General features: G+C 44.7%; 2 protein-coding genes and 1 long non-coding RNA gene across 7 annotated transcripts in view; 1 reads left to right on the top strand and 2 right to left on the bottom strand.

Moving 5' to 3' along the window:
* VPS13A (vacuolar protein sorting 13 homolog A) overlaps window positions 1–13,266 on the top strand; it is a 185,468-nt gene extending 172,202 nt beyond the window's left edge. For 3 of the 4 annotated variants that reach the window (XM_084899409.1, XM_084899408.1, XM_084899406.1), the window contains 7 exons: window positions 493–639; window positions 4,772–4,928; window positions 5,494–5,548; window positions 6,556–6,725; window positions 8,187–8,407; window positions 11,453–11,811; window positions 12,691–13,266. The gene's annotated coding sequence lies outside the window, so the exon portion shown is untranslated. Of the gene's footprint in view, window positions 1–492; window positions 640–4,771; window positions 4,929–5,493; window positions 5,549–6,555; window positions 6,726–8,186; window positions 8,408–10,976; window positions 11,209–11,452; window positions 11,812–12,690 lie in introns of all 4 variants that reach the window. The other variant, XM_084899407.1, reaches the window with a different exon arrangement.
* LOC311630442 overlaps window positions 1–26,208 on the bottom strand; it is a 930,538-nt gene that overhangs the window by 149,255 nt on the left and 755,075 nt on the right. The gene's annotated exons all lie outside the window — the stretch shown is intronic.
* The window catches only part of LOC311630434 (guanine nucleotide-binding protein subunit alpha-14), a 127,763-nt gene continuing 108,854 nt past the window's right edge, over window positions 7,300–26,208 (bottom strand). The window contains exons 3-7 of one of the 2 annotated variants that reach the window (XM_084899431.1): window positions 15,032–15,186; window positions 12,671–12,799; window positions 11,479–11,608; window positions 9,328–9,481; window positions 7,300–8,353 (exon numbers count right to left, since the gene is read on the bottom strand). In XM_084899431.1, coding sequence (XP_084755557.1) covers window positions 8,163–8,353; window positions 9,328–9,481; window positions 11,479–11,608; window positions 12,671–12,799; window positions 15,032–15,186 — 759 coding nt within the window. In that variant the 3' untranslated portion in view covers window positions 7,300–8,162. Of the gene's footprint in view, window positions 8,397–9,327; window positions 9,482–11,450; window positions 11,609–12,670; window positions 12,800–15,031; window positions 15,187–26,208 lie in introns of both variants that reach the window. The other variant, XM_084899430.1, reaches the window with a different exon arrangement.

The raw sequence follows: 26,208 nt of genomic DNA, 5'->3' as shown, positions 1-26,208 counted from the left end.
CTTGTGTCTTCAGCTGAAGAAAGTATTTAAGGAGATGGCTTGGGGAATTTTCAGGGAGTTACTCAATTTTCCCAGGTATCTCTCATGTATAAAGAAGTTATGGCTAGCAACACAGGGGTACATTATTAAACTTCTGTTTTTCTCCTGTTAATCTTTTTAAATATATATATATATATATATATATATATATATATATATATATATATATATATATATATATATATAATTGATTTTTTACAGAGAGGAAGAGAGAGTTAGAAACATCAATGAGAGAGAAACATTGATCAGCTGCCTCTTACACACCCCCTACTGGGGATGTGCCCGCAACCAAGGTACATGCCTTTCACTGGAATCTAACCTGGGACCTTCAGTCCGCAGGCTGACACTCTATCCACTGAGCCAAACCTGTTTCGCTATTCTATCTTTTATTAGGCAGGGATGGAGTCTCAGTCAAGATCTAAAAGGGTAAGGAGAAATCATTTTTCCTCACAGTTTGGCAACTGATGATGGGACCCGCTGAGATGCCACTCTTGCTCTGGAGCCTGCAGAAGCAACCTTCAAGTCCACTCTCCCAAATCTCTCTCTGCCCCATGGAGAGAGGACTGAAAAAATCATCGCCTGTTCCTTCCCATAATTTAGGTAAGCAGGAAACAATATTTGTATGAACTAGTCCCTTGGGTATAAATTCTGGTAAAGATTGTATTATACTCTTGTTTTCTATTGATTCCTCTCCTCCCAGAGAACTTTTCTGTTATATCTGTCTTTTGTGTTGTCATAAGGAGGAAAACCATAGGCCAGATGAGGTTTTCCTCCTGTCTTAATCTCTGTGTTGAGAGCTTGGCGTTTTGACCAGTTCAAAAATACTCTGTGGTCTCCACCAGCCAGAGATGCCAGTATGGGCTTGTGTGTCCGATTCCCAACTGAATAGTCTGGGAATGAGACACACCATATGGTAAGCATTATCCTCTTGGTCCCACAGTGCCAGCTCTCAGGAGAGTTTATGTCTTATGGGGTCCCAGTCCACAATGGGCCTTTTTGTCTCTGGGAGTGAACTTTCTGGATCTTGTGAGGGCTGCATCTTTGAAACCTCTTTAGGGGTGCCTATTGTGTCCATGGTTAAGTCATAAAAAAGCTTATTGATTTGAGTTGCTATTGAAATTAATATACTATTGAAGATCCTATTTATCAGTGGCTAGATGATAGATCCTTTAAATTGAAGAGACTTCTAAAAACATTTTAGAGAGTTCACTTTCTAAGCATTTGTCTTATTGGTACCTATGGAATGAACAAGTTGAGAAGAGGACATGAAAGAGTATGGCATCCAGCTTTAGGGACTTTCATAACAAGATGAAATTACACTTTCAGGAGATCCTACAAGATTTAGAAAGAGATCAGTGGCCATTCACAAGCCCATTCACAGGAGCCTTGATGGGCTGCTCAGGGGTGTTCATCCCACCCATGATTATACTGTATCAGACAAGCCAGCCAGCTCCTAGGGAAATGACCTCACAGAGGAAACAGAGGATTAAAATGTCTCCCAGACCCTTCTACAAACCACCAGGAAATGGGTCAGCTGGAAGGCAATGTTCAGGAACTGGTAGAAACAATAATGGAGGCTTTCCCTCCTAAAGTGAGTTGGTACAAGGTTGAATTTGTACAGTAATAAAGGAGAGCATTTGAAGGCCTTTCTTCAATGCTTTATACAAGCCCTATGTAGTCATACTACATTACACCCTGAAATTTCAGAACATAGGACTCTTTTATTTCCATTTTAGAATAAAAATCTTCTCCCCACATAAAGAAGCCAATTGAAGATAATATAGTTGGATGGGCAGGTCAGCCCCAAGATATTTTTCAGGCTCACCCAATTTTTTGAGGAATTAGAAGCAACTGTATTTGTCTTACAAATCTTTACCAAACCAGAAAGGCAATTCTATAAGCAATCCAGAGCCCACCTATCCTTACCAATTCTAAAAACTCTCCATCTCAAATGTTTGTAGACATTGTAAAAGATTGGATCACTGCTAACAGAATTGTCATGCCCCTTTGAAGAGGAAAAAAATTAAAGGGTAATGACAGTAGATATCTAATAATGGAAACACACCTGATTTATGGTTAAAATTTTGTAACAGTAGCAATAAGGTTTCTGTGTTTGTCTGTCTATACATTTATGTATGTTTATATATGTATATTGTCAATGTGTGATATTTTTCTATCTCCAGATGGTATGGCAAAATTAATTTGTAAGAAAGTTCAATTAATTTGGCTTAAAAACGTGCACTTACATGAAACTAGAGGCCTGGTTCACATGGGTAGGGTCCCTCAGCCTGGCTGGCAATCAAGGCTTATCTGGGGGCCAGCTGGCTAGGCCAGAAGGAAAGGGAGGTGGAGCCACGGGAGGTTGACTGGCCAGGCCCCCAATGAGGCCTATGTGGGGGTCCTGCCGGCTCAGGGGAGGGACCACGGGAGGTTGGCCTTCCAGCTCCCCCTATTGGGGCCCAGGGGGAGGGACCATGATAAGTTGGCCAGTGGGAGGAGAGAGGGGCCAGGGGCCACAGGAGATTGGCTATAGGGGCACACTGACCACCAGGGAGCAGCCCCTGGTGGTCAGTGCGCTTCATAGCAACCGGTAGACCAGTCATTTGGTCGTAATGGTTGCTTAGCCTTTTATATAGAGAAAGGCCTGTTGCACAAAATTTGTGCACGAGGAGGGGTGTCCCTCAGCCCAGCCTGCACCATCTCCAATCTGGGACCCCTCGAGGGATGTCCAACTTCCTGTTTAGGCCCAATTCTAGTGGGATCAGGCCTAATCGGGCAGTTGGACATCCCTCTCACAATCCAGGATTGCTGGCTCCCAACTGTTTGCCTGCCTTCCTGATTTCCCCTAACCACTTATGCCTGCCAGCCTGATTACCCCTTAACCACTCCCCTGCAAGCCTGGTCACCCCTAACTGCCCTCCTCTGCAGGCCTGGGTTCCCCCCAACTGCCCTCCCCTGCAGGCCTGGTCACCCCAACTTCCCTCCTCTACCCGCCTGGTCACCCCTAACTGCCCTCCCCTGTAGGCTTGATCATCCCCAACTGCCCTCCCCTGCTGGCCATCTTATGGTGGCAGGATCTTTGACCACATGGGGGCAGCCATCTTGTGTGTTGGAATGACAGTCAATTTGCATATTACTCTTTTATTAGATAGGATAAGTATTTCTAGACTCTCAGAAATAAGAAAACTTACCCAAATGGTTTCTAATATAATGATCTGAGTAAGTATTCTATAAATTAAGTTGGTTTAAATAAGATGAATATGTGTTTAGATTTGTCAGAATTGGATATAATGCAGACATACAACTTTTATACCACCAGGGTTTATTAGTCAAATAGGAAATACACTGAAACTTCTTAGAGAAAACTGGATACTTTCGTTGTGGCTTTGAGATGCAAATTTTCTACCCCCATCTTCTTTAGGACCTGAGAGCCAACTCTTTGAAATACAAATTTTCTTTTCATCTGAAGAAAAAAAAACTATTTAGAAATTTTCAGGAGTAATCTAAATATGATTTTTAAGACCAAGTGAATTAAATAGATGTAAGTGCAATGAACTTTAAATAATTAGGAAGTTTTAAAACACATGTCTACTTTAAAGTAGCTTCCAAATCTTTCTGGTAACTTGAACCCTTAAAATTTTGCTAAATGATGGAAATTCATTCAATATGTAGATCACTTTCAAATAAGATAAAGTACTGAAATATGACTTACGGAATATAATTTCATCTACTCTTGGCTTCTTATTACAAAGAAACTAAAATTTCTGGGTCTGTGAGTAAACATGTCTTGTGCCACAATGAACAATTGTACTACAACAAAGCACATGCTTCTAGAAATTAGAAGTGCTAAGAAATTTGCCAATCTACATAATGTAGCAGTTCAAAACTGCTAACTTCTTGGCTTTCAATAGAAATGAAGATTTCAAAGGTTGAGAATTCTAATTAGAATATGTAATAAAAACTGTAGAACTAGTACTACAACAAAGCACATGCTTCTAGAAATTAGAAGTGCTAAGAAATTTGCCAATCTACATAATGTAGCAGTTCAAAACTGCTAACTTCTTGGCTTTCAATAGAAATGAAGATTTCAAAGGTTGAGAATTCTAATTAGAATATGTAATAAAAACTGTAGAACTAGTAAGGGCAACATCTCTGCACGGAAAGTAAGATGTGTTTTTGGTTTAAAAAATGTACTAGGTACAGAGATGAATTTTTGTTAAGTGAGAGAGAGTAGTTTTTCCCGAAAACTACTGTTTTTAACCAGCTGTTTCAAAATTGCAAAAAGGAGAATAAAGGACAAAATAATGGATTATAGAAAGTTTGGAAGTGAGAGAGGGAACCTTGTGTTATTAAGGTAGCTAAAGTGGGATTAATTTATTATAAGGGTTTAAAGATAAACTTTAATATTAATATTGTACTTAATTTAAAATTGAAACTTTTTTTTCATCTGCTCACAGGATTGTCTTGTACTGTTGGTCTGCTCCTGATAAAATATTATGAAGGGTTTTCTATTTTTACGTAATTTGCCTAAGAAAGCAAAGTTTTTGTCTTTTACTAAAACAATTGTGTGCTTCATGTTACCTTTATTACCCAGTTTTTGATTATTTAAGAAAACCAAGTCTTCTCAATAGTAAGAGCTAAGTTTTTCTCATGACTGTGTAACTTTGGTTAAATAGGTAATTAAGTATCCTATATAATAAAAGCCTAATATGCAAATTGTCCCCTTGACCAGGAGTTTGACCTCTCGCTATGATGTGTGCTGACCATCAGGGGCAATGTGGAGCATGGCAAGTGTCAGCTGTGCAGCACTGACAGTGGGCAGCAGTGGAGGCACTGCCAGCCCTGATGGACACCTATGAGAGCGGGACTGAGGTGGAATGGTGGATCAGGTGAGTGGGCAGCGCCAGGCCAACGCAGGAATGAGTGGGGGTGGGGGGTGGGGGGGAAGGAGAAGGGGCGATGTGGCAAAGGGGGCCTGATTGCTCCACAGATAACTACAGGGGTTAGGGCCGCCGCCTGGCTCCCAGGTGCTGAGGGAGCTGGGTGGGGGCGGTGGGGAGCTCGGGACCCAGCCCTGATATGTCCTAGTATAATGTTATCACTTGTAACTCTAGGTATTATGATAAAATGTATGTCACAGAAACAACCAAATGTTTTCAGCTCTTTATGGCATTTTAAAATCTTTTGCCATCTATAGAAAGTATTGTTTTGCTTTTGCAAAAGTGTTTCTTCAGGGAGATTCATGGAAAGGACTCGGAAAAGTACAGGTTTCTGATAACTTTCAGATCATACCATTGAACTGGGTAAGAATTAACCAAGAAAATTTTAAGGAAAAAGTGGATTTGTAAAAATCCTCACAAAATATCAAGATCAATGCAAATTTATTATCTGGGACTGAATGAAAGAATAAGGATTATAATTTTTTATAACTTTTTTAATGTTTTGTTTTTCCAGATTGAAGGAAACTTCTTCCTTTTCTCCTAAACCATCTGTGACTTACAGCAATTTGGTAAGTAACCCTTTGTGAACAAGATGAAACAATTACTTATTTCGCTACCTGATTCCCCCAGAATTAGGAAATTGTGAGTATGAATTCTTGTTTTCACGAGCACATATTTTTTGTGTTAAGTTCAACAAGATTCTGTTCTCCTTGTGAAAGGACACAATTGAAAACAGTGGTTTTAGTACCAAGACTTTGACTAGAACGTCACGTTTGAAAACGTGTACAGAATCATGCATGACCAGGCAGTTTTAAGGAGTTTTAATTGAGCCCCTTGGAAAAGCTTCCTGGCACCTTGCTTACTGGGCTCCTGTCAGCCTTATTGGGTAAGAAACGATGGTCACTTTCTGGCAGGTGCAGGAACATCAGGATATATTGGAGATCTTGAGAAGAGAGGAAACCCAGACATATAGATTATTGCAGGTGAAATTTGAGACCAAGACCTTGGCTTCCTAGCATTGAGAGGATTTTAAAAAGTCCTATCTGAGATTCCTTATGAAAAGTTCCAGCAAAGCAGATTTTTAAATGCCTGTATCTGGTCAGTGACTATTCTTGGTGCACTTATTTCGCAAACAAATTAAACATAGGGATAATGATTATGGAGAGAAAAATGATGCTTCAGTAGAAACTATAACGCATCTTGGGATGTCTGATTCTAGTCCTGCTAACTCTCTGAGGTTTTGTTTTCTACCTGTAAACTGGGCTGGATCCTGAGTTCTAGTTTCCTCAGGTAATCTGGCTACAACTCTACAAATTAGCATTTCCAATCCCCCCACCCCAACTCTATTGACTTGGAATCACTAAGAACAAATTTTATGAAATTCCTAGAAATCTGATATGCCAATGACTCCTGTTTGGACACTTCTGTACTTGTTGTGCGGGCCACTCATAAAGTTGACAGAATGCCTGGTGGCATCAGAGACATTCAAACTAAAAAAGATGCTTCATCTAGAAACCTACTGACTGGTTCAGACTGAGTTTATAATTGCTCCAACTATTACCCTTTGTTTCCACAGAAACACATCTTATTAAATATCTGAGTGCTTCCACCTGCAACACCGCCTCCTGAAATGAGACACAGCCATTTAACTGAACTGACCTCAAGATTGAGAGACCCGTCCAAGGACACAACCCAGCTGTCCCTCAGCTCAGCCTCTGGACTGTGGGTTCCTGTGAAGGTTCAGAGGTAAGACTTCAGGGGAGCAGAGTACATCACCCCAGAATATGCCGCTTCAGCATAAGGGTTTTGTTTTTTTTGAGCTGATTATTTTTAAGAAACTGGAGACATAGGAAAAACTCTGGAATGTAAAAATAGGGACCCTTTCGTAGAGAAAATTGACATAAGAGAAATCCCATGTGTAAGGGTGTCTCCTTCTCTGTACCTGGAAGAGGATGACTCTACAGTAGATGAAACTCATCGAAGGCACCAACTTAAATCTGTGAATCAACCCTACTCTGTTTACTGTGCTTTTCCTGGTAAAGGGCCTTTCCCACTCCCCCAACATTAAGGTGATGGCTTGGGCCACTCTCAGGGAGTGGCTGTTTCCCATGGATACAGGAGGCATGCATGTATTACTCTCTTCTCCTGCTAATCGCTCTTATTACAGGAACAGGTCCCAGCCCAAAACCAAGAAGGTAGGGGCAAAATTACTTTTCCTCCCTCCCAAGGACATGTAGGAAGTTTCTGAGTAGTTAATTGTTAGGTTACAGCATTTTTTTCTTTCGGAGCAGAACCATGAGCTCAAAGAAACACAAAGTACGACGCTAATGGCAGAATGGTGTATTCTTAGCCTCCTCAGAAAGGCACGGCCCACGTGGTGCAGAACACATCTGTGAAGGCCATCAGACCTCCGGCAGGGTTACATTACATTTGTTACTAGTAAATAGTTGGGGTTTTTAGCCATTTCATAAGTTTAGCCATTTCATAAGTTTATAAGGCCTGATCACATACACATTTCACCAGGATGACATATGTGCTATCTGGAGCCCATTTACCTTCTGTCAGCTTTGGCTTCATGGTGATCCAAATGTGGAAAACCAAGTTAGATATCAACAAAGTCATTAATTTGTCTTAGAAAGCACAAAAAAATAACCGTTTAAAAAAAATCTTTGGTGGCATGTTAAAGGCATCACGCTTTTCAGCATAAAGAGAGGAAAACAATTAAAAATGGCCTCAGAAGTACAAGCTGTAATAAAAAATTTAAAAAAAAAGCTTAAAACTCAACTTAAGTTACGCAAATTAATCCTAGCAGTCTCAAGGCATGATCGCTAAATTAACAAACACACTTAAATTTGTTTCTTTAAAAAAAACACACAGTAATTCATGATGGCTTTTTAAAAAATTCTATAAAACCTCAAATTCAGTCACTACTCAAAATCTTAACAAGCCAAAAGTCAAGAAAAGAAATATAAAAACAATTTTTTGGAATCAAGACTTTGAAAAAGTTTTGCTAAACTCAGATGTCTTACAAGCTCCGTGGCCCATCTCTGTCCCTGTGCCTACAGGGCGGACTTGGTGCGGTACTGCCCAGGGGGCTGGGCCGGCGCCTGTCAGAAGCTCTCGGAATGAGATCCAGGGGTTGGTGAGTCCCGCCTCTGGTTGGCCAGGTGTGGGCAGCAGCATTTACACGAGGTTGAACTCCCTCAGGTTCAGCTGGAGGATGGTGTCCTTGACGGCAGCGAAGACAAAGCGGATGTTCTCCGTGTCCGTGGCGCACGTGAAGTGGGAGTAGATGACCTTCTCCTTGTCCGGGTTCTGGTCCTGATAGAGCTTCAGGATAAAGTCTCTGGCAGCTTTGACGTCCCGCTTTGGTCCTGGTTCCGAGCGCAGTTAGAGGGATAAAGAAGAAAGATGCCACTCACCACCAGGTACTCCCCCAAATTAATTCCAGTGTCCTCTTGTCCTTAAGCTATCTTAGTTCTAGGACAGTGGTGGGCAAACTCATTAGTCAACAGAGCCAAATTTTTAAAACTTCAACTTCTTCTAATGCCACCTCTTCAAGATAGACTTGCCTAGGCTGTGATATTTTGTGGAAGAGCCACATGCTGACCATGGTTCTAAGGAATAGTTTTACTGGGCATCTTTTTAAAAAATTATATCTCATTCTGAACCTGTAAAAGAAAATACTTTAAAGTATCTAGCTGGTATCTAAAACTTGTATTTAAGGCAATGTGTTGAAGGACAGTGTCCAAATTTAGCTTTCTGACTTGAACCACTTTTGAAAAAAGATCACTCTTACTAACGCAGCGGGCAGCAGTGAGCTAGGAGAGGGGAGAGGGAGAATATGGGCACTAACATTGTTAGGCATCCATGTCTGCTTTTAAAGCTTGTGGATGCTCTACTCCATGGCCAAGCAGTTAGTACAAGGGAAAAGGAGAGTTCTAAAGCTCTGCTCCTCTACATATCAATGTCAGACTTCCAGGACGAGAAATCATTAGCAGTAGGGCAGGGACTGGATTAGTCATGTAGACGAGGAACCTCGTGTCCACCCTGTGTCTGCAAAGGAGCTGCCACACTTTAACCTACTCATCAGAAGTGCCAGGTGCTCTGACCAACTGGGCGTGCAATCAATGGTAAGGCAGGCACAGTCTCTGCCCTCCGGAGCCGGCTGGGGATGGGGTGAGGATCAGAGGGCCTGCCTGAGCTGGGTCTTGGAGAACAAACTGGAGTTAGCAAAGGGCTAGCATGTGTGGAGGTGGGAACGGTGAGGAAGTCCATTGGAGGCAGACCATCGAGTCCCTGGGAGCCCTTAGAACTCTGGACTGACGTCAGCACGGTGGACACCTACCTGTGTATTCTGGGAAATAGCTAATTAGATGAGAGTACATGATTTTCTCTTCCAGAAGATCCTTCTTGTTTAAGAACAAAATCACGGATGAGTTCAGAAACCAGGGGTAGGTGATAATGGTTTTAAATAAGGCTTTGCTCTCTTCCATGCGATTCTAAGGGGGGAAAAAAGAGGCAGTTAGGGTTAACTAGAAAGAAAAGCAGTACTTGGGACACAAGTCACTTCACTGGTTCTATCCCTCTGCCCCCTCACCCAGCTGGAGTACACCCCCATCCCCACCCTCTCTAATCACCCCTCAACTCTAGCTACAAATTAACATGTAAGATATCAGAAAGGCTTTTGTGCAATGTGGGAAAGGAAAGTTCTTGCCCAGATTTGACAGAAGTTTTGTGTGTCATTATTAGGATTGTTCAGAGTCAGCCCTGGGGCACCCATTCTATTGGGTGTGGCCTCAGACTGTGTGTCAGAAGTCGGGGGACAATGAGAGGAACACTAGCTCTTCAGCAGGGCCGCCACCCATAGAGAAGGGGCCCAGCGCATGCCTCCCATGCAGGTGGCACCGGTGTGCTCGGGCCCAGGGAGCAGGGTCTCTAATGTATGGGTAAGGATACTTGTTTACAACATTTAAATACTTTCCCAAGCCTGGATAGTAGTAGGACCTGGTGGGAATTATGCAGGACAGTAAAATTTCTGAACATTAGACATTGGCAGGAAAAGAGTAACTTCCTGATTTATGGAGAGCAGATTTGTGCTAGATAGAAATACTTGAGAGGGATGTGCCATAAGTCTGTTTTCCCATGACTCTCAGAAACATAGGTTCATAATCCTGTTCAATATATTTTAAGGGATTAAGATATGGAATTTATTGCCAGAGGAGAAATCCCTCTTGCTTTTAAAGATTCTTTAAAATTTATTATGATCTTATCAATAATAACCTCTAAGGAACTACAACATATGAAAACAATGATGCCTGTACTATACAATGAGAGGATGCAACTCATGTCTACAACCAGAAGGGAAGAGTCTAGAGTGGCAGCCACTTTGTTTTTCTCCAGATGTCTGTGTTTTTAGGAGAGGAGAAAATGTTCAGTGTTTTAGCACATCAGGCTGAAGTTCTTGTTCACTTGACTAATCTTTTGCTTTTCCTGAGACAAATTTGGAGCCAATTTTTCATATTGATAACTCGAGGACTTTCCTTTAAAAAAATTTTTTTTTCTACTGAAGAGCTGAGTGGCAGCCAAGGCTTCTATTCTTGTTTGCACAATGACTCTAAGCTAATTAGTGGAGGATTAACCCATTTACTAATGTAACTGTGCTCCTTAGAGAAAATTCTGCTCTCAAGAAACACAAGATATTATTTGTTCATGGTTATTACCTAATCCTGGATAGAGTTCTTGACTGATTTACTTTCATGCCCTAGAAGCAAGAGGTAGGGGGAAAGACAATGGGAGGATAAGGGTATCCTGCGGAGGGCACTGAAAGCCTGACAGGGTGGGTCATCCCAGCTCCTCGCCCTTCCAGGGGGCCCCCAAACAGCCAGCCCAGCTGGGGACTAGGGGAGGAAGCCCTGCAGGTGGGGAAGCCTGTTCTCAGGTAAAGTTTACTAGAAGTAACATTGTTCAACTCTGACTGCACATTAGCATTCCTAGGGACTTAGGAAAGACACTTCAACTCCAACCCAGCAGTAGGAACCTCTACTGTGGGGTCCAAATGATGATACTTTTTCAAAACTCCCCGAGGGCTTTCAGTGTGCCTCCAGGGCTGAGAGGCTCCACCGAGGCAGTGCATTGGATCAGATGCTCCGCTCAGGCTGCACTCTCCTTCCACGGGGCTTCCGCCATGGAGTCCCAGTGGCACCCAAGTGTGAGAGCCAGTTTCCATGTCAGTGATCCTCAAACTTATGTGTTTATGGGCACCACCGGGGACCTTACTAAAATACAGATTCTGATGTATTTGGTCTACAGTTCTAACAATAGTGTGTGGACTAGCATCCAGGTGATGCCCGCGCTGCTAGTCCACACACTATACTTTGAGTAGCAAAACAATTTAACGTCAGGCTTAGAATCTAATGGCAGAGCCGGCTGGCTTTTTGCAAACTACAAAAATAGGTCTCTGTCTTCCACAGCTCCCCACCCTCCCCACCTGGCATACCTCATTGTCACACTCAGCCAGGACCTGGTCGTATTCACTCAGCGCAACCAAGAATATGATGGAGGTGACGCTCTCAAAGCAATGGATCCACTTCCGCCTTTCGGATCGCTGGCCACCCACGTCCACCATCCTGTCAAACAGAAACACAGGTCTCAAAGGCTGGATTCGTGGCTCTGGAGGAGGGCGTGCTCATTCCACCATGGAAATCAGTAGGTCTTGGCTTCCTCCCTGATCTTCAGGAGTGAAAAAAGGTCCCGAGACTGAAAGGTTTGAGCACCACTGCTTTCAACACTGAGGAACCACCAGACGTTTCCCAGCAGAGGAGGACAGAATGTAAGTGGCATTACTGAAAACAGGTGCAAAGGTTACTCAGGTTCAGAAGCTACAATTGTCCAGGCAGAAAGCACAGGCCTCCCCTTGGACACTGCTCTACCCACTGGAGCGCCGGGGCACCAGCCACCAAAGGGGTAGAATGGCGCCAGTCTTCCAGGTCCACTCAGCTTTTTCCAGGCCTTTGCTCCTTCCTGTCTCCACGACTCTAATTTATCCACAAATCCTTTCTCCATTGCGTGGATGCTGCCCCTTCTTCCCTATAAAGATGTGTAAGTGCCCTTTGTCCCATATGGGGAAGACTGCAGAGCCTCACAGCCATAGGATCGACCCTAAGCTTGAATGCTACAGCCAGGGGTCAGGCGGGCTTCTGCAATGTAGATGTATTCTCACTGGCCGACGTAGTGTTTTGAATAACTTTTGAGTTAACATTAAAAATATCGGCTGTTTCACTTAAAACACTTGTTATCTAATTGGAGGATCTGGTCTTAGTGAGCCTGCATTTTGTCCCCAAAGGCTGGCATCCACTGTGCAGCAGCCATCCCTTTAGACAGGGCCCCTAGCCCTCCGGGAGTGCATGCTCTTCTATAGACATTGCAAAGGTCTGCCTGAAACCCTGCAATCTTTCCCACTTTGGATTCCCAAATGGGACAGAGGGCACTTCACATCTTTACGGGAAGAAGGGGCAGCATCCAGGGTGATTGGAAAGGTGGGTTCCTCTCTATTCTAGCACTTGAAACCGACCACAATTCTAAAAACCCTGTGATGGAGAGGGCACATTGCCCTGAAAGATAAGAACCCTTTGGGGGACTTCCAAACCTGCACAAATTCTTAATGGAATGTATCAGGGAGACATTCTTACCGAAAGATGATGTTTTCCAGGTCAAACGGATACTCGATGATGCCAGTTGTGGGCACTCGAACACGAAGCACATCTTGCTGCGTCGGCACATAGGACGGCAAGGCGATCCGGTCAATATCAGTCAGGTAACTGCAGTATCAGAGAGCAAGGTGCCGAGACTCATTTTACAGAAAGGAGGAGTGTCCATCCCACTCCAAGGAAGTCACCCCGCTCAGAGCAATCCCCACTCAGATTCCTGGGGCCCATCAGTGACTCTGAGAGCCAGCCCTCCTGCAACTGTTTCAGAAGGAATGTGCATCAGGAGCCCGCATGAGCCTTCAGGGAAACCTGTGGATCACCCCATCACTTCCTTCTGGATCTGGCTCATCACTGGCCGGAGGGGAGGAAGTGGAGTCTAACTGCCTGCCTTCCCCTCCCACACTCGTCCTCAGCCAAGAACATTATAGACTGCAGATGCTGCTCTCCGGCACTTTGTGTTTTCTTAGAAACCCCAGTTCACTCACAAAGCGTAAAACAGGCCAAAAGGAAGTTCAGGATAACAGTGAGAAACGGTTTTCTTGTTACATGGGGAAATTAAATGTCTAAGATATATCAAATCTTGTCTTGGATTATTTTTGCCATATATGAAATCCCTGAGCTTAAAATATATCATTTTTCTGAGGTAAAATAGGAGGGCACTTAAAAAAATTTTTAAGCCTTAAAAAAAGGCATTTTTTAGTAAAACAACTAACTCAGGCCCTGGTCAATGACGGAGCTGATTCCGAGCCCAGCAGCCTACTGCAAACTACCCTGTGTCCCAATACATGATCCCAAGGCTAATCGTCCCTGACTTCCATATTGTGCTTCTTTTTACTTACATCTGTCTTGCTCCACCAGAAAAAAGACAGCTGTAAGTAATGTTCCTTGACATCAGAGAGCACTGGTTATACCTGCCGCCGTCACCCAAAGAGCCTGGTCTGTGGCAGGCACACCTCATTTTTTTCATACCTGTCCACATAAGCAGACGTGACCAGCAGAGCAGAAGGCAACTACTGACCTGGACCAAGAAAATGCATAGATGTCTCTAGTCTCCCCATTTCCAAAGGCAGGGCAACTGTCTGCTGCAGCTCTGTCCACCAAGCTAGTCACTTTCAAAATTCTTCTCATACTTGCTGCCTAAGATTTCAGGGATCCATTGAATTTCATGGTGCCTCCAATGGGTCTTTTCCAAATGGATCCACATCCAGAGCCTGAGTGCCTCCCCAGGGTCTTCACTGAGCAAGTGATGCTAGACTCTCTCCAGGGAGATGCCGGGATGCTGTGGCCAACCAGGCTGTTGCTGTGACCCACAGTCTGCCCTCTTCTTTGGGATACTGCCTCCCTTCCTTTTGCCTCTTTTCTTAAGTCCCAACACCTTAGTGGGACTTCTTGTATTTCCTTTCCTGCTTTGTACCTAAAAGTTCCTGAGCTCAGATCGGTTGTGTGAACCTGGATTAATGGATTAAACATTCAGCCCAGGATCAACACTAAAGGTAAGACTCCAGCTTCCTCTCCTGCTCACTGCCTGGTCCAGGTGATGGGAGTGGATCCCCCACCCACTCCAGCTCCGAGGGTGATGACTGCACCTGAAGGGAAGGGTACATCTCAGGAAAGGACCTCGGGGCCCTCAGAAGATGGAAGACATGGGCTGAGGGGCAAAGAACTACAGAAATCGTCTCTTGAAGAAGGACTGTGTTTCAGATTGTCCAGTGAGTTGTCTGGCTGAGGCACTGCCTCAGGAGATTAAGAAAATGAAATTCTGGTCATCTCCCTGGGATCCTTTGCATGCAGGCCCATCTAATCTTTTTTCCCTAAAGATAACATTTAAAACTTGAGCCTTCTTGGATCAAAAAAATAATGAATGTGTAGGCCTTTGCGAGTTGTTAATAAACCAAGAGATCCCAGATTGAGCTTCCTCCCTGGCTCTTTCCCACTAGAGGGCAGCACATGACCAGCATCTGCTGCGCCTATAGCATTGAGATCTAAACTCTGATTTTTAGATTTTAGGGTAATGGGACCTTGGTCTACTGATCAGGAAATCTGAAGGCAAAGAGGTATGGAGAGGAGGAAGGTAGAAGCAGATGCAGTCCTCATCTAAGTCAGATCATTTCAGCACCCCAAACGAGATCAGTTCCACCAAGGGAACACCACACTTGCTTTCGCCTCATGGAAAAGGACAGAGGCTCAGGACATGGCTGGGACAGGTGGGTCTGGGCAAGGAGAGAAATCTGGGATCCACGGGGAGACTGAAGGTTTTTGGTGGGAGGAGACTCCCCAGAGGAAGCTTCTGTGAGGTGCATGCAGCACGCTTGCCTGAGTGCTGGGGGCAGGCTCTGTACTCACTATTTGGCAGAGTCTGAGAGCTGGTACTCCCTCCTCCTGTCGTAACACGCCTGGATTCCGGGGTCCAGCCAGAGCTGCTTGATGGCCTGCACCTGGTCCTCGGAGAGCGCGGAGACCCTGTCTACTTCCACTTCTTTGATTAGCTGGGCATTTTCCTACTCGGGGGAAAGAGAACCTTTTGTTAAGCAAAAGGAAGCCAACGCATTGGGCACAAGACTTGCCCTTCTTTATGGACCAGGGGACATCTCCCTAGGTGCTAGGGTGGGGTAGTGCCCTGTGGGGGGTCCTCTCATTGCCATGCTGCTCAGCCGCACGGTGAGGGGAGCTAATGTGGTGCCTCACTCAGTGGAGGGAACCACACCCCCAACGCCTTTGGCTTTCAGTCCCAGCAGTCCCAGGAGGTCAGCTACACCCGCATCCACCAACCAGTCTTGCACAGAGCAACACTGGCCAACTGAGCATCATGGGACTAACAGCTTGACTGCCTCTTTGATATGCTACTTATATGAATATCTTCACTGCCAATTTAAAAATAACCACTGTCGGTGATGTACCATGGGTGGGGTGGTGCAAATGGGTGGAAGCAACAAAGGAGTGTATTCTTTAGAGAACTGAAAAATAATAATGCCAACTTATACGTCTATTCTTTTTTCCTCCTCTTTAAACATTTTTTAATTTGACCTTATTTTTCAGAGCAGTTTTAGGTTTGTAGCAAAACTTGATGGAAAGTAAATAAGTTCTGATGGAGTCTGCCTTTTTTTTTTTTTAATCCTCACTCAAGGATATGTTTTTATTGATATTGGGGGGAGGGGGAGAGAAACATCGATTGGTTGCCTCCTATACATGCCCCAACCAGGTACTGAACCCAAAACGTAGGGCCCTGATTGGGAATCAAACCCACAACATTTTGGTTTATGGAGTGATGCTCCAACTGACAGAACCACTTTACCACGGCAAGACTGCTTTTTATTATCGTGTGTCACTGGGAGATGCACTCAGACAAAAACCCCCACCCCAGGCCACTGACTGCTGTACCGTTATTATGTATATAATTACCATCATTATTAAAGAGTCATTACTCTAATGCTATTGCCCTATTATTTCAGTAATTCATTATTACTGCAATTATTACTATTACAGAAGTTACTATTTATTGCCCACTTACCATGTGCCAAGGGTTCCTACATGCATTATCTCATTTAACCAGTAGAAAGCTAGCAGAATACCAGAAACCTTTCCAAACCTCAGCAAATGAAAATGATAATGTTGGCCTGCCTTCACATGTCCACATGCTGGTCCCGGAGACTCAGCATCCCATCCTCAGCTGCAAGTTGCAGCCGACCAGAGAATTCTGCCGAGAGAGACAGGATCCGGCCCCTTCTTCACAAACCCATCCTGCAGAGTCTCCCAGCAGTTACATCACTCAGAGCTGGCTATTCACTGGCAGCTGTGAGTCAGCAGAACATCTGCTTGGCAGCTGTGATCTCCTGGAGTATATATGGTACCCCCTGGAAAAGTTGCTCTTATCTTGCACTGCTCATTCTCATTACTAGTCCAACAGGAAGCCAGAGAACAGGGAGATCTAGAGTCACCTGCTCAAGCACGAACGAGGCTGTGATGAAATCAGCAAGACAGTACCACATCCATCACGGGGGGGGGGGAGGGGGGGGCGGACTCTGTGCTCGACTGCGTGATGCTCAGGCAGGCAGGGTCTCCAACAAGGTGGCAGCTGGATGGTACAGTGGGATGTGCCAGGGATGAGGAATCAGGACCCTGGGATCTAAATTGTGCAGTTGGACCTTTAAGGATCCCAACAAGTCACATGCCTCAGTGTCCCTCATCTGTAAAAGGAGTCAGTGGTTTTCAGGGGAACCTGATTTATAAAGTATCACCAAAGGTAAGTAGTATTACAGCGGATGGATGCCTAATATTTCTTGTGTGCCAAACAGAACACATTGATAGCCCTGAAACCACTACTTCTGACCCCACCCACTGGCACATTTGGCATCACCTGCCCTGTTCTCAGCCAGAGGGAATGACAAAATGGAGAACCTGGACAGCGTTTACATGGAGCAGAGGGCTGTCTCCCACCTCCCTCCGCTCTCCATCTCCCTCTTCACAAAAGAATCAGGTGGTCTCTTCTCCCCCTCTAATCGTACGGTATCTGTGCTTAGCTCTACCCTCTAAATTTAAAGTATCTGTCTTATTTTCTGTCTTCAGGACCAGTCAGGAAATGCCACGAGGGTAGAGTCAAAGTGTGATTGATCCCAGAAGCTAGGACAGTGTCTGACAAAGGACAGGTGCCTTCTGTTGATGTAGGCATCCAATATCCAATAAACATTTGTGGCATTCATAAAAATATATCTAACAGACAAATCACAAGGAAACACTAACAGAAGGATGCTAGGGCAGGACGGAAGCCCCTGCCGGGACAGTTGGGGTACGTAAGGGGAGCTGGGGGCACAGGGAGCCGGAGGACAGGAAAGTCTCAGAGGAGGAAATGCTCTTGGCCAATGTCTCTCACTCTGTTAGCTGCTAAGAGGCAGCACTGTGAGAATCATCAGGGATATTACAAATATATCTACCTCTTCTCACACATATCATGTGGGATTGTGCTTTGTGGTGAATGAAATGTTAAATATAAGCAACATTTGTCTCTTTCAGAAACAAACTTCAGTCACTCATGAAGCCCTACTGATGAAAGGGCAGAAAACCCCTAGCACACCAGACTGCATATGTAGCAGGAGTGATAAATCGCCTTTTATTGTGTTGAGTAAACTGAACTTCGGGGGCAGTTTATTACTGCAGCATAACCTATTCTATCCTGACTGACACGTGGTGCAGTGGATAAACCCGGCATCTGGCTCTTCCAGTTGAGAGAAGAAGTGCACCACAGTGACATAGCTTCCACGGAGGCTCATACAGGATGGCATCTGGGAAAAGACCCAGACCTGAGCTTCCAGGTAACCAAGGAGCTCAGCCAGGAGAAGAAAACTGCTAAGTACAGGGCTTTAGGGGAAATCTGGCCTGAAGGAAGGGAAGAACTCAGTGTCCTTAGAAACCCAACCATCGGACTTGGGTTTTGAATAGACTGAACTCAGAGGACCCAGAAGTATTCTTAAGTTTAGCGATCTCCTCCTGGTTAGCTCTCCCACCTGTCAAGATAATTTTTAAAAACTTCCAATTTTGAAATAATTTGAGCCAAAGCCGGTTTGGCTCAGTGGATAGAGCATCGGTCTGTGGACTGAAAGGTCCTGGGTTCGATTCCGGTTAAGGGCATGTACATTGGTTGCGGGCACACCCCGGGTGGGGGGTGTGCAGGAGGCAGTTGGTCGATGTTTCTCATTCATTGACATTTCTAGCTCTCTATCTCTCTTCCTTCCTCTCTGTAAAAAATCAATTAAAAAATATTTATAAAGAAATAATTTGACTTGCAAAAATGTGGGGGAAATGGTACAAGAGTTGCTCTATGACCTATGCCTTTCAAGGTGGACCAAATAATGGTTTACTACCTTGTTTTACCATTCACCCCCTTTCCCTCCAAGTGTGTGCACACACATGCACACATACACTTTTTCCCCCTGGAATATATGAGGAGAATAATATAAGTTGCAGACTTTAAAGACATCAGTGTGTTTCTCTATAAAAACAAGATTTGCTTGAATAACCACAGTATAATGATAAAAATCAGGAAATTAACAGATTGTATAGTTACAATACTGTAATCTAACCTTTAGACCTTATTCAAAATTTGCCCATTGTCCCATTAATGTTCTCTCCCTGCCCAGGCAAGGGTCAAAGTGCAATTAGTTGTCTCTCTAGTCTCCACTGACCTGGCAGGTTTGGCAGTCAAAGAGGTCGTCTTTGCCACTCTGATCAAGAAGCTTTCAAGAGCTAGATTTTATTCAGAATAGAAATATACACTGTATGATTATGGCAAAAAATAGATGAGTAAGTAAGTAGAATATAACAGAATAAGCAAGAATGGCCTGACCCGGAATGTTGTTTAATCACACGTCGTCACGAGGATGACGGACAGAGAGAGACTGACAGAGCCCAGGCTCTTAGAATATTCCAGGGGTGAGTACCATGAAGGGAAGGGATGAACGAGAAAGAGAGAGGCCTGTTCTGTAAATACGCGTATTGAAATAGGGAAAGAATGACTTTCATACAACAGGCCCTCAAATAATGGCGTTTCTTTAAACATATTGCGGTAATGTTGGTGAGATGCCATAGGAAGTAACTCTGGTTTCTATCAATTAGCTGGTGGTGGCCGTGGGTTTGTGAAGTGTACTTTCACTTCGAGTCACAGAGCCTAGCTACAACGTTAAGTGAGGACTGACCACACACTGTTAAAAATGTCGGTGGTTACAAAGCATGATGTTGTGTGCATACTCCCTCTGGCTTCACTAGAACGTTTCCCAGACAGGAGCACGGGCATTTGGATGGGCCTGGTCAAACCTGGCAAGGCACCCCCCCTCCTTTGAAAAGCAGGGCCCCTTAGAAATTTGGGAACAGTGTGTGCCATTTAAGACTGGCTTCTTCATCTCATGGGAAGTCGGGGAGAAGAGTTGAAGAGGATCAGGTTTAGGGAAGTGTGACGGGGGCAGGGGACATGCTGAATCTGTGGCCACCAACATCTAAGTGGAGATGTCCAGCACATGGGTGGGTAAAATGGTCTATAGTTCAGGGGGAGTCCTAGGCTGGAGGAAAACAGAGTGGAATTTTTCTCAAAAAGTTAAAAATGGAACTGCCATTTGACCCAGCCATCCCACTTCTAGAAATGTATCCCAAGAAACCCAAACACCAATAAGAAAGAATGCATGCACCCTATGTTAGTAGCAGCACACTTCACCATAGCTAAGATCTGTAAACAGCCCAAGTGCCCATTAGCAGACGAATGGATAAAAAGGCTCTGGTACATTTACAACATGGAATACTATGCGGCTGTAACAAAGAAGGATCTCTTAACACTTTGAGACAACATGGAGGGACCTGGAGAGTATTATGCTAAGCAAAATTTGCCAGTCAGAGAAAGACAAGTATCACCTGATCTCACTCATATGTGGAATCTAATGAACAAAATAAACTGATAAGCAAAAAAAGATCCAGATACATGGACGCACAGAACACACTATTGCATCTCAGAGGGAAGGAGGGGATGTATGGGAAGAGATCAACCAAAGAATGTGTGTGTGTGTGTGTGTGTGTGTGTGTGTGTGTGTGTGTATATATATATATATATATATATATATATATATATATATATATACATATATATGTGTGTGTGTGTGTGTGTGTGTGTGTGTGTGTGTGTCATGGACACACAAAAGGGTGGTAAGGGCCTAGGGAGGGGTGAACGTAGGAAGGAAGGAGTCCATGTGGAAGAAGAAGGGGATATCTGTAATACTTTCAACAATGAAGTTAAATTTAAAAAAGAAAAGAAATTGCCACCGAGACCGGTTTGGCTCAATGGATAGAGCGTCGGCTTGGGGACTGAAGGTCCCGGGTTTGATTCTGGTCAAGGGCATGTACATTGGTTGCGGGCACATCCCCAGTAGGGGGTGTGCAGGAGGCAGCTGATCGATGACTCTCTCATCAATGTTTCTAACTCTCTATCCCACTCTCTTCCTCTCTGTAAAAAATCAATAAAATATATATATTTTTAAATCAATAAAATATATTTTTTTTAAAAAGAAAAAAAAATTGCCTAACTCATTCATTTCACTGAAAAATCACAAAGGAGTAAATAGTACAGGAGCAGATTCAGCAACTACAACAGAAACATGATTGGTTTCTCAAACTCTGATCTCATATCTGGCTTTTCCTCTTCTCCTGTCTCAAACAGAACCACCACTTCTGCTGCTCCAAAGGAAGAACATGGAAAACAGATGTCCTGCATGTGTGTTTGGCTTGGAATTCCCAGGGTGACAGTGAAAGGAGCTGGTCACGAAGTGAGGCCTTGCTGGTTTCAATGTGGCCCACGGTGCCTGATAGCCCCAGTCTAGCCAGGGAGCCCCTCTGGCCTCTGGCGGGAACCCAGAGCTTAGCGAGAGCGGCCCAGTGCTCCACCAGATTCTCTCTGGGAAAGCACCCCATACCTCCCCTCGCCCCCCTACCTCACCCCCCACACACACACACCCCATCAGCTTCCCAGGACTGCAGGGCCCAGAGCTTTCTCTCTGACTGCCTTTCTCCCTGACGAGGGTGCGAGGGTTAGTGTGGTTCATATGCCAAGTTTTTAAAAAGCCACTCATCCCTGGTCTCCTCCTTTCTGGTTCCCCACCCCCTGTTCCTACCTCCCCAGGACCCAGCTTCTCAGACCTAAACTGCAGCACCACTTCCTACACACACACCTTCCAGGAGTGGGGGCTCCATGTCTCCTCACGCCCTTTCGTGGGAACGACTCTGAGCTCTTCTTAGATTTTTGTTTCTTTTATTCGTATCTGAGCCCGAATGTGGTGTTATTAGAGAGGATAAGCTAATAACCCCAGAATTTCAGTGCCGTAACAATACACATATGGTATGTTACACTCCTTCTCAGTCCAATGTGAGTGAAGGGTGGGGATGGGGAGGACTCTGTTCCACACAGTTACCAGAGACCCAGACACCTCTCCCCCACCCCCATTAAGTGTCCTGCCTCCTCCTGGGGCCCTGGGATCCCCAGCTGGCAGATGAGGGAGGCGCAGACAGAGCAGTGGGCTGCAATCACAATTTCAGAGGAAGGATGAGTGAATTATACTGAGTCACGTATGTAAGAGCCTGTCCCCATTAAAGTACAAGGAACACACAGCACAGAACCTCAAAGGACCAGGTGCTGTTTCTGCTCCTGGGACCCAGGGTCAAGGCTCTTCTGAGTCAGCCCTAAAAGTCACTAACACGCAGAGTGTCAGCCATCTCTCTCCTGTGTCTTATCTCACTTCAAAACAACTGGAAGACAGCATCGCGTACAGTTATCCCCCCTCCCCCCAAAAAAGGTGATATCACCCCAACTCCTTTCCCTTTCTCATCCCAGTTCATCCGTAACCCCGAGGGCTCTGGACCTCACGTCATTCCATCTCAGATGGAACGGACCAATCAATACACCGCAAAGGCACTCAGCCACTCTCCCACACAATCGCATGCTGTTCTCTGTGGTAACCAGGGGAGTAAGGAGAGCCGGTGGGATTGGCACAGCGAGTCTCTCCTCAAGCATTTCAGAGTTGTGCAAACATTCAACCAAGCTTCCTACTTCCTGTCAAAAATCCCTACACCAGGCCACCAGCTGAGCCCATCTAGGAGGTGGTACTGGGCATGGTTTCTCACAAGTCCCCGGAGCCTCATAGGACGGGTTGTGTGCTTACTACTGGCTTGGTCACGCTGGGTCCCAGGGGAGGTGAGTATAAATAACTCGTGGAGCCTGACTGAAGAGGGTGACAATCCAGAAACACACCAGTGCGCCCCTGACAGCAACCCTGTTTGCCCAGGACCCCTTCGAAATGTCCTGGTCCTGCCTGCCGAGTGACAGTCTCCGACCGGCGCTGGAATCCCCAAGGTCACCTGCTCATCGGGCAAGCGAAGCATCTGAGTTTCCTTTAAAGAGGCAACAAAGGTTATCTGCACCCCAGACCCTGGCAGAGGATATATCAGGGACTCTCCGCTGCCCGCCTGATCAAAGGTTGAAACACAGGACATTGATGGGTGTTTTCCCTGAAGCACACAGCCAGCCAGGCCTCCGCCGCACACAGAGAGCTAGGCTAGATAGCACAGAACTCACCCAAATGTTGTTAGCAGACTGAAAAACCCATCTCTGTCCAGATAAATTTAGGACAAGGTCTGAGACAGTCCCCCAAGTATTTTTGTTGTTGTTATGAACTGCAGGGCTTCGCAGTTTTGTGTGTGTGTGTGTGTGTGTGTGTGTGTATGTGTAAGACGTGCACCACGAGGGGGTAGGGATTTTAGCCCCTTTTCTTTGTCGATGAACACCAAGGACCTAGAATGGTAGCTGGCACATCGGTACAAATAAATAAATAAATAAATAACACATGAAAATCTTTACATTTAGTCCTAACCGGTTTGGCTCAGTGGATAGAGAGCCTGCGGACTGAAGGGTCCCAGGTTCAATTCTAGTCAAGGGCATGTACCTTGGTTGCAGGCACATCCCCAGTAGGGAGTGTGCAGAAGGCAGCTAATCAATGTTTCTCATCAATGTTTCTAACTCTCTCTCTCTCCCTTCCTCTCTGTAAAAAAATCAATAAAATAAATTTTAAAAAAAGAAAATCTTTACATATAGTCACTACAGTTAAAATAGAGTAACTCAAGATACATCAGTTCATGAAAAGGTGTAAGTGTGCAGACTATATTCTTAAACCATCCGATCACTTACAGTGAGAATGCGCAGATGTGTGATAGCAAATAAACTCTGGAGCTATCACAGGACTCCCTCAATAACACAGCATTTAGTGAGAATGCCCTGGACTGAGCAAACACCAGCAGGAATAGGTCTGTAGCAACCATGGCAAATAGAACAATATTAAGTAGAAACGCCCATACAGAGCACAGAATCTTTCACATGCTCATTTGACTATGAGTTCCAAAGAGGAGATGTAGATTTCACTGCGTGCCAAGCTCATGCGCATCAGGGGCAGCCGGGCCCCTTTTCTCAGAAGGTCTAAGGCTCAGACCCCAGTCGATTCCGTGGCGGTGAAAGTCAGCAGCTCTTTTATAATTTCTGCTAATTCCCGGTGCTTAAGCCTTAATGGTTCAGCATCCTCACTGCACAGGCACAAAGCTCAGCCCCTCCATCCTTTGCACAGAGCATCCCACCTGTCCAAAATCTTGGGTTTCATAGGGGATGGTCACATTGCACAGCCTTCAACCATCTCATCTCTACCTCCTCTGCCCTCTCTGCTGAAGCTTCAGAGTTTAGAGGCTCCCAATCCTTCACCTTTTCTTGTAACAGTGATTTGCCCTTCCTTCGTCACTCAGACGAGAGAAGTGCTCAGATAATACTGCTAATTATGTGATGTCAGTGGGAGAGAGATTCTTTTATTTTGTTAGCAATGGGGCCACCAACGTTTTCTTAGTGAGACCCCAGGAATTTCCAGGGTCCCGTCTATTCTGAGACGGTTTCTTCAGTATTCTCCTTGATCCCACAGCCTCCACTACAGTCTTCCCATAAACCGTCCCCCACCTGCGCTATCCAGCTTATTTCTATTGGCTACCATTTAAAACAAAACTGGCTCCTTGCCCCAGCAGCAGAGCACATATAAACATCAGGGTTTGCAATACAAGTTTTCCTTTTTTTGAGACACATCGATTAACATCTCCCTCTGTGTTATATAAAATTCAGTTTGGAAAAATGTAGATGTAGGAGGCTTTATTTCTGAATCTGTCCAAAGGCTGTGGACTTCAGCCATATTATCCGGATTAGTTCCCCATTGCTGCATCACAAACTGCCACAAATTTAGCAGCTTAAGATAATCTTATTATCTGGCAGTTTCTGTAGGTCTGAAGATCAAGCATGGTGCAACTGAGCTCTCTGCTCAGGGTCTCAGGAGACTGAAATCGAGATGTTCGCTGGGCTGCCCTGTCACCTGGAGCTCAGGATCCTCCCCAAGCTCATTCAGTTTTGCCAGCAACTGAACTGAAGGGCCGAGGTCCTAGTTTTCTTGTCGGCTGTCACTGAAAGTTGCTCTCAGCTCCCTGAGGCTGCCTTAGGTCCTGGACTTGTTGTGGCCCTGTCACATGGCAGCTGCTGTTTCAAGACCAAAAAGGGAACCTCCCTCCTCCAGATCCTCTCCTAATGGGCTAAGTCAGGTGACCAGGACACTTAAAGTCAACTGATTAGGAACTTCAATTACATCTAGAAAACCCCTTCACCTTTGCTTATCATGTAATCTAATTATGGGAGGGGCATCCATCATGGTCCTATCCACACTCAAGGGGAGGAGATTATGAGGCACAGAGACATTGGGGGCATGAATCTTGGGGGGGAAGGGATGTCTTAGAACTCTGCCTACCATGTGGTTTTATTCATAGTTTTGGGGAACATAGCTACCTTTTACTTCCCCCTGGCTTATAACAAAAGAGTGCCTATGACACCGCATGTGGGTAAGCTGTTGGGATTACTGTGTTATATCTGTTAGCATTTGCTAGATGATGCCCCACATAAGAAACATATTTTTTGAAGTAAAAACCAAGAACAATTATGCTTCCTTAAGAGAGTAGTAGGTATTGCCTTGTAGACCATAGGAATCACATAAGTGAACCTGATTCTCTTTTCACTTTAGCTAGTGTTGAGCTCAGACACAAATATGTGTTTAGATCTAAGTAACTCAGTAAAGTTTATGAGTGCCGGTGTCCTACAATACCCATGTTCTATTCTCCCTGCCCCCTGCAACTTTACTCTTATCTTAATGCAGAAAATTTCTGGCATTGTATTTTGAAAGGTAGATATTCTTATTTATAGTTTCTAAAAAATAGAGCATAAATGCAAATAAACTGACACAATAATAACAATAGCTAGTATAAGCGGAGCCATTATTATGTGGCCACCTTGCATAAACGTTATCTCATTTGATCACTTACAAAGACCCTATGGAATTAGATATTTGAATATCCTGATTTAACAGATGAGGAAACTGAGGCTTGGAGAGAAGAGGTAGTGGGGGTGGGGCATTCAAGCCCAGGTGTGCCTGAGACAGAGCCTGGGCATTTACCACCACGAACAGCTGATGTGAAAACATTTACGTTTTAAAGGGAAGAAGCAGCGGGATAGTGGCTGGCTGTGAAAGTTTCCAGACTGGAAAGATGTCTTTAGATACAAGAGCCAGAAGAATCGTTTTTTGCATAACTTGCCTGCCAACTGCTGTTTGACAACCTAAAATGAAGTTCCTTGGAATACAGAACTCAATAGCGAGGTTATTTTCTAAGAAAGAAAGAGCAGGCCTTCAGAGGTAAAAGAAGGGCTTGGGAATGTAAGCTCTTTCCATGGTGGAGTGCAAACGGGGGTCAGTGAGCATCTGCCACTAAGCTCCAAGCATGACACGACCTTTTCCTATAGAAGACATTCATGTACACACCATGCAACTGAGGAGTAAAATGTGTTTTTAATAAAATAGAATATGAAATCCAGAGCTAGAAATGCCCATTCTGAAGGCTCGCCACTGATGCCAGCCATGCAGTCCTTAATCCTT

This window comes from Pipistrellus hanaki (assembly GCF_964339955.1).
Source record: "Pipistrellus hanaki genome assembly, chromosome: 11".
Taxonomy (NCBI): domain Eukaryota; kingdom Metazoa; phylum Chordata; class Mammalia; order Chiroptera; family Vespertilionidae; genus Pipistrellus; species Pipistrellus hanaki.
This window is presented reverse-complemented; position numbering and strand designations above follow the sequence as displayed.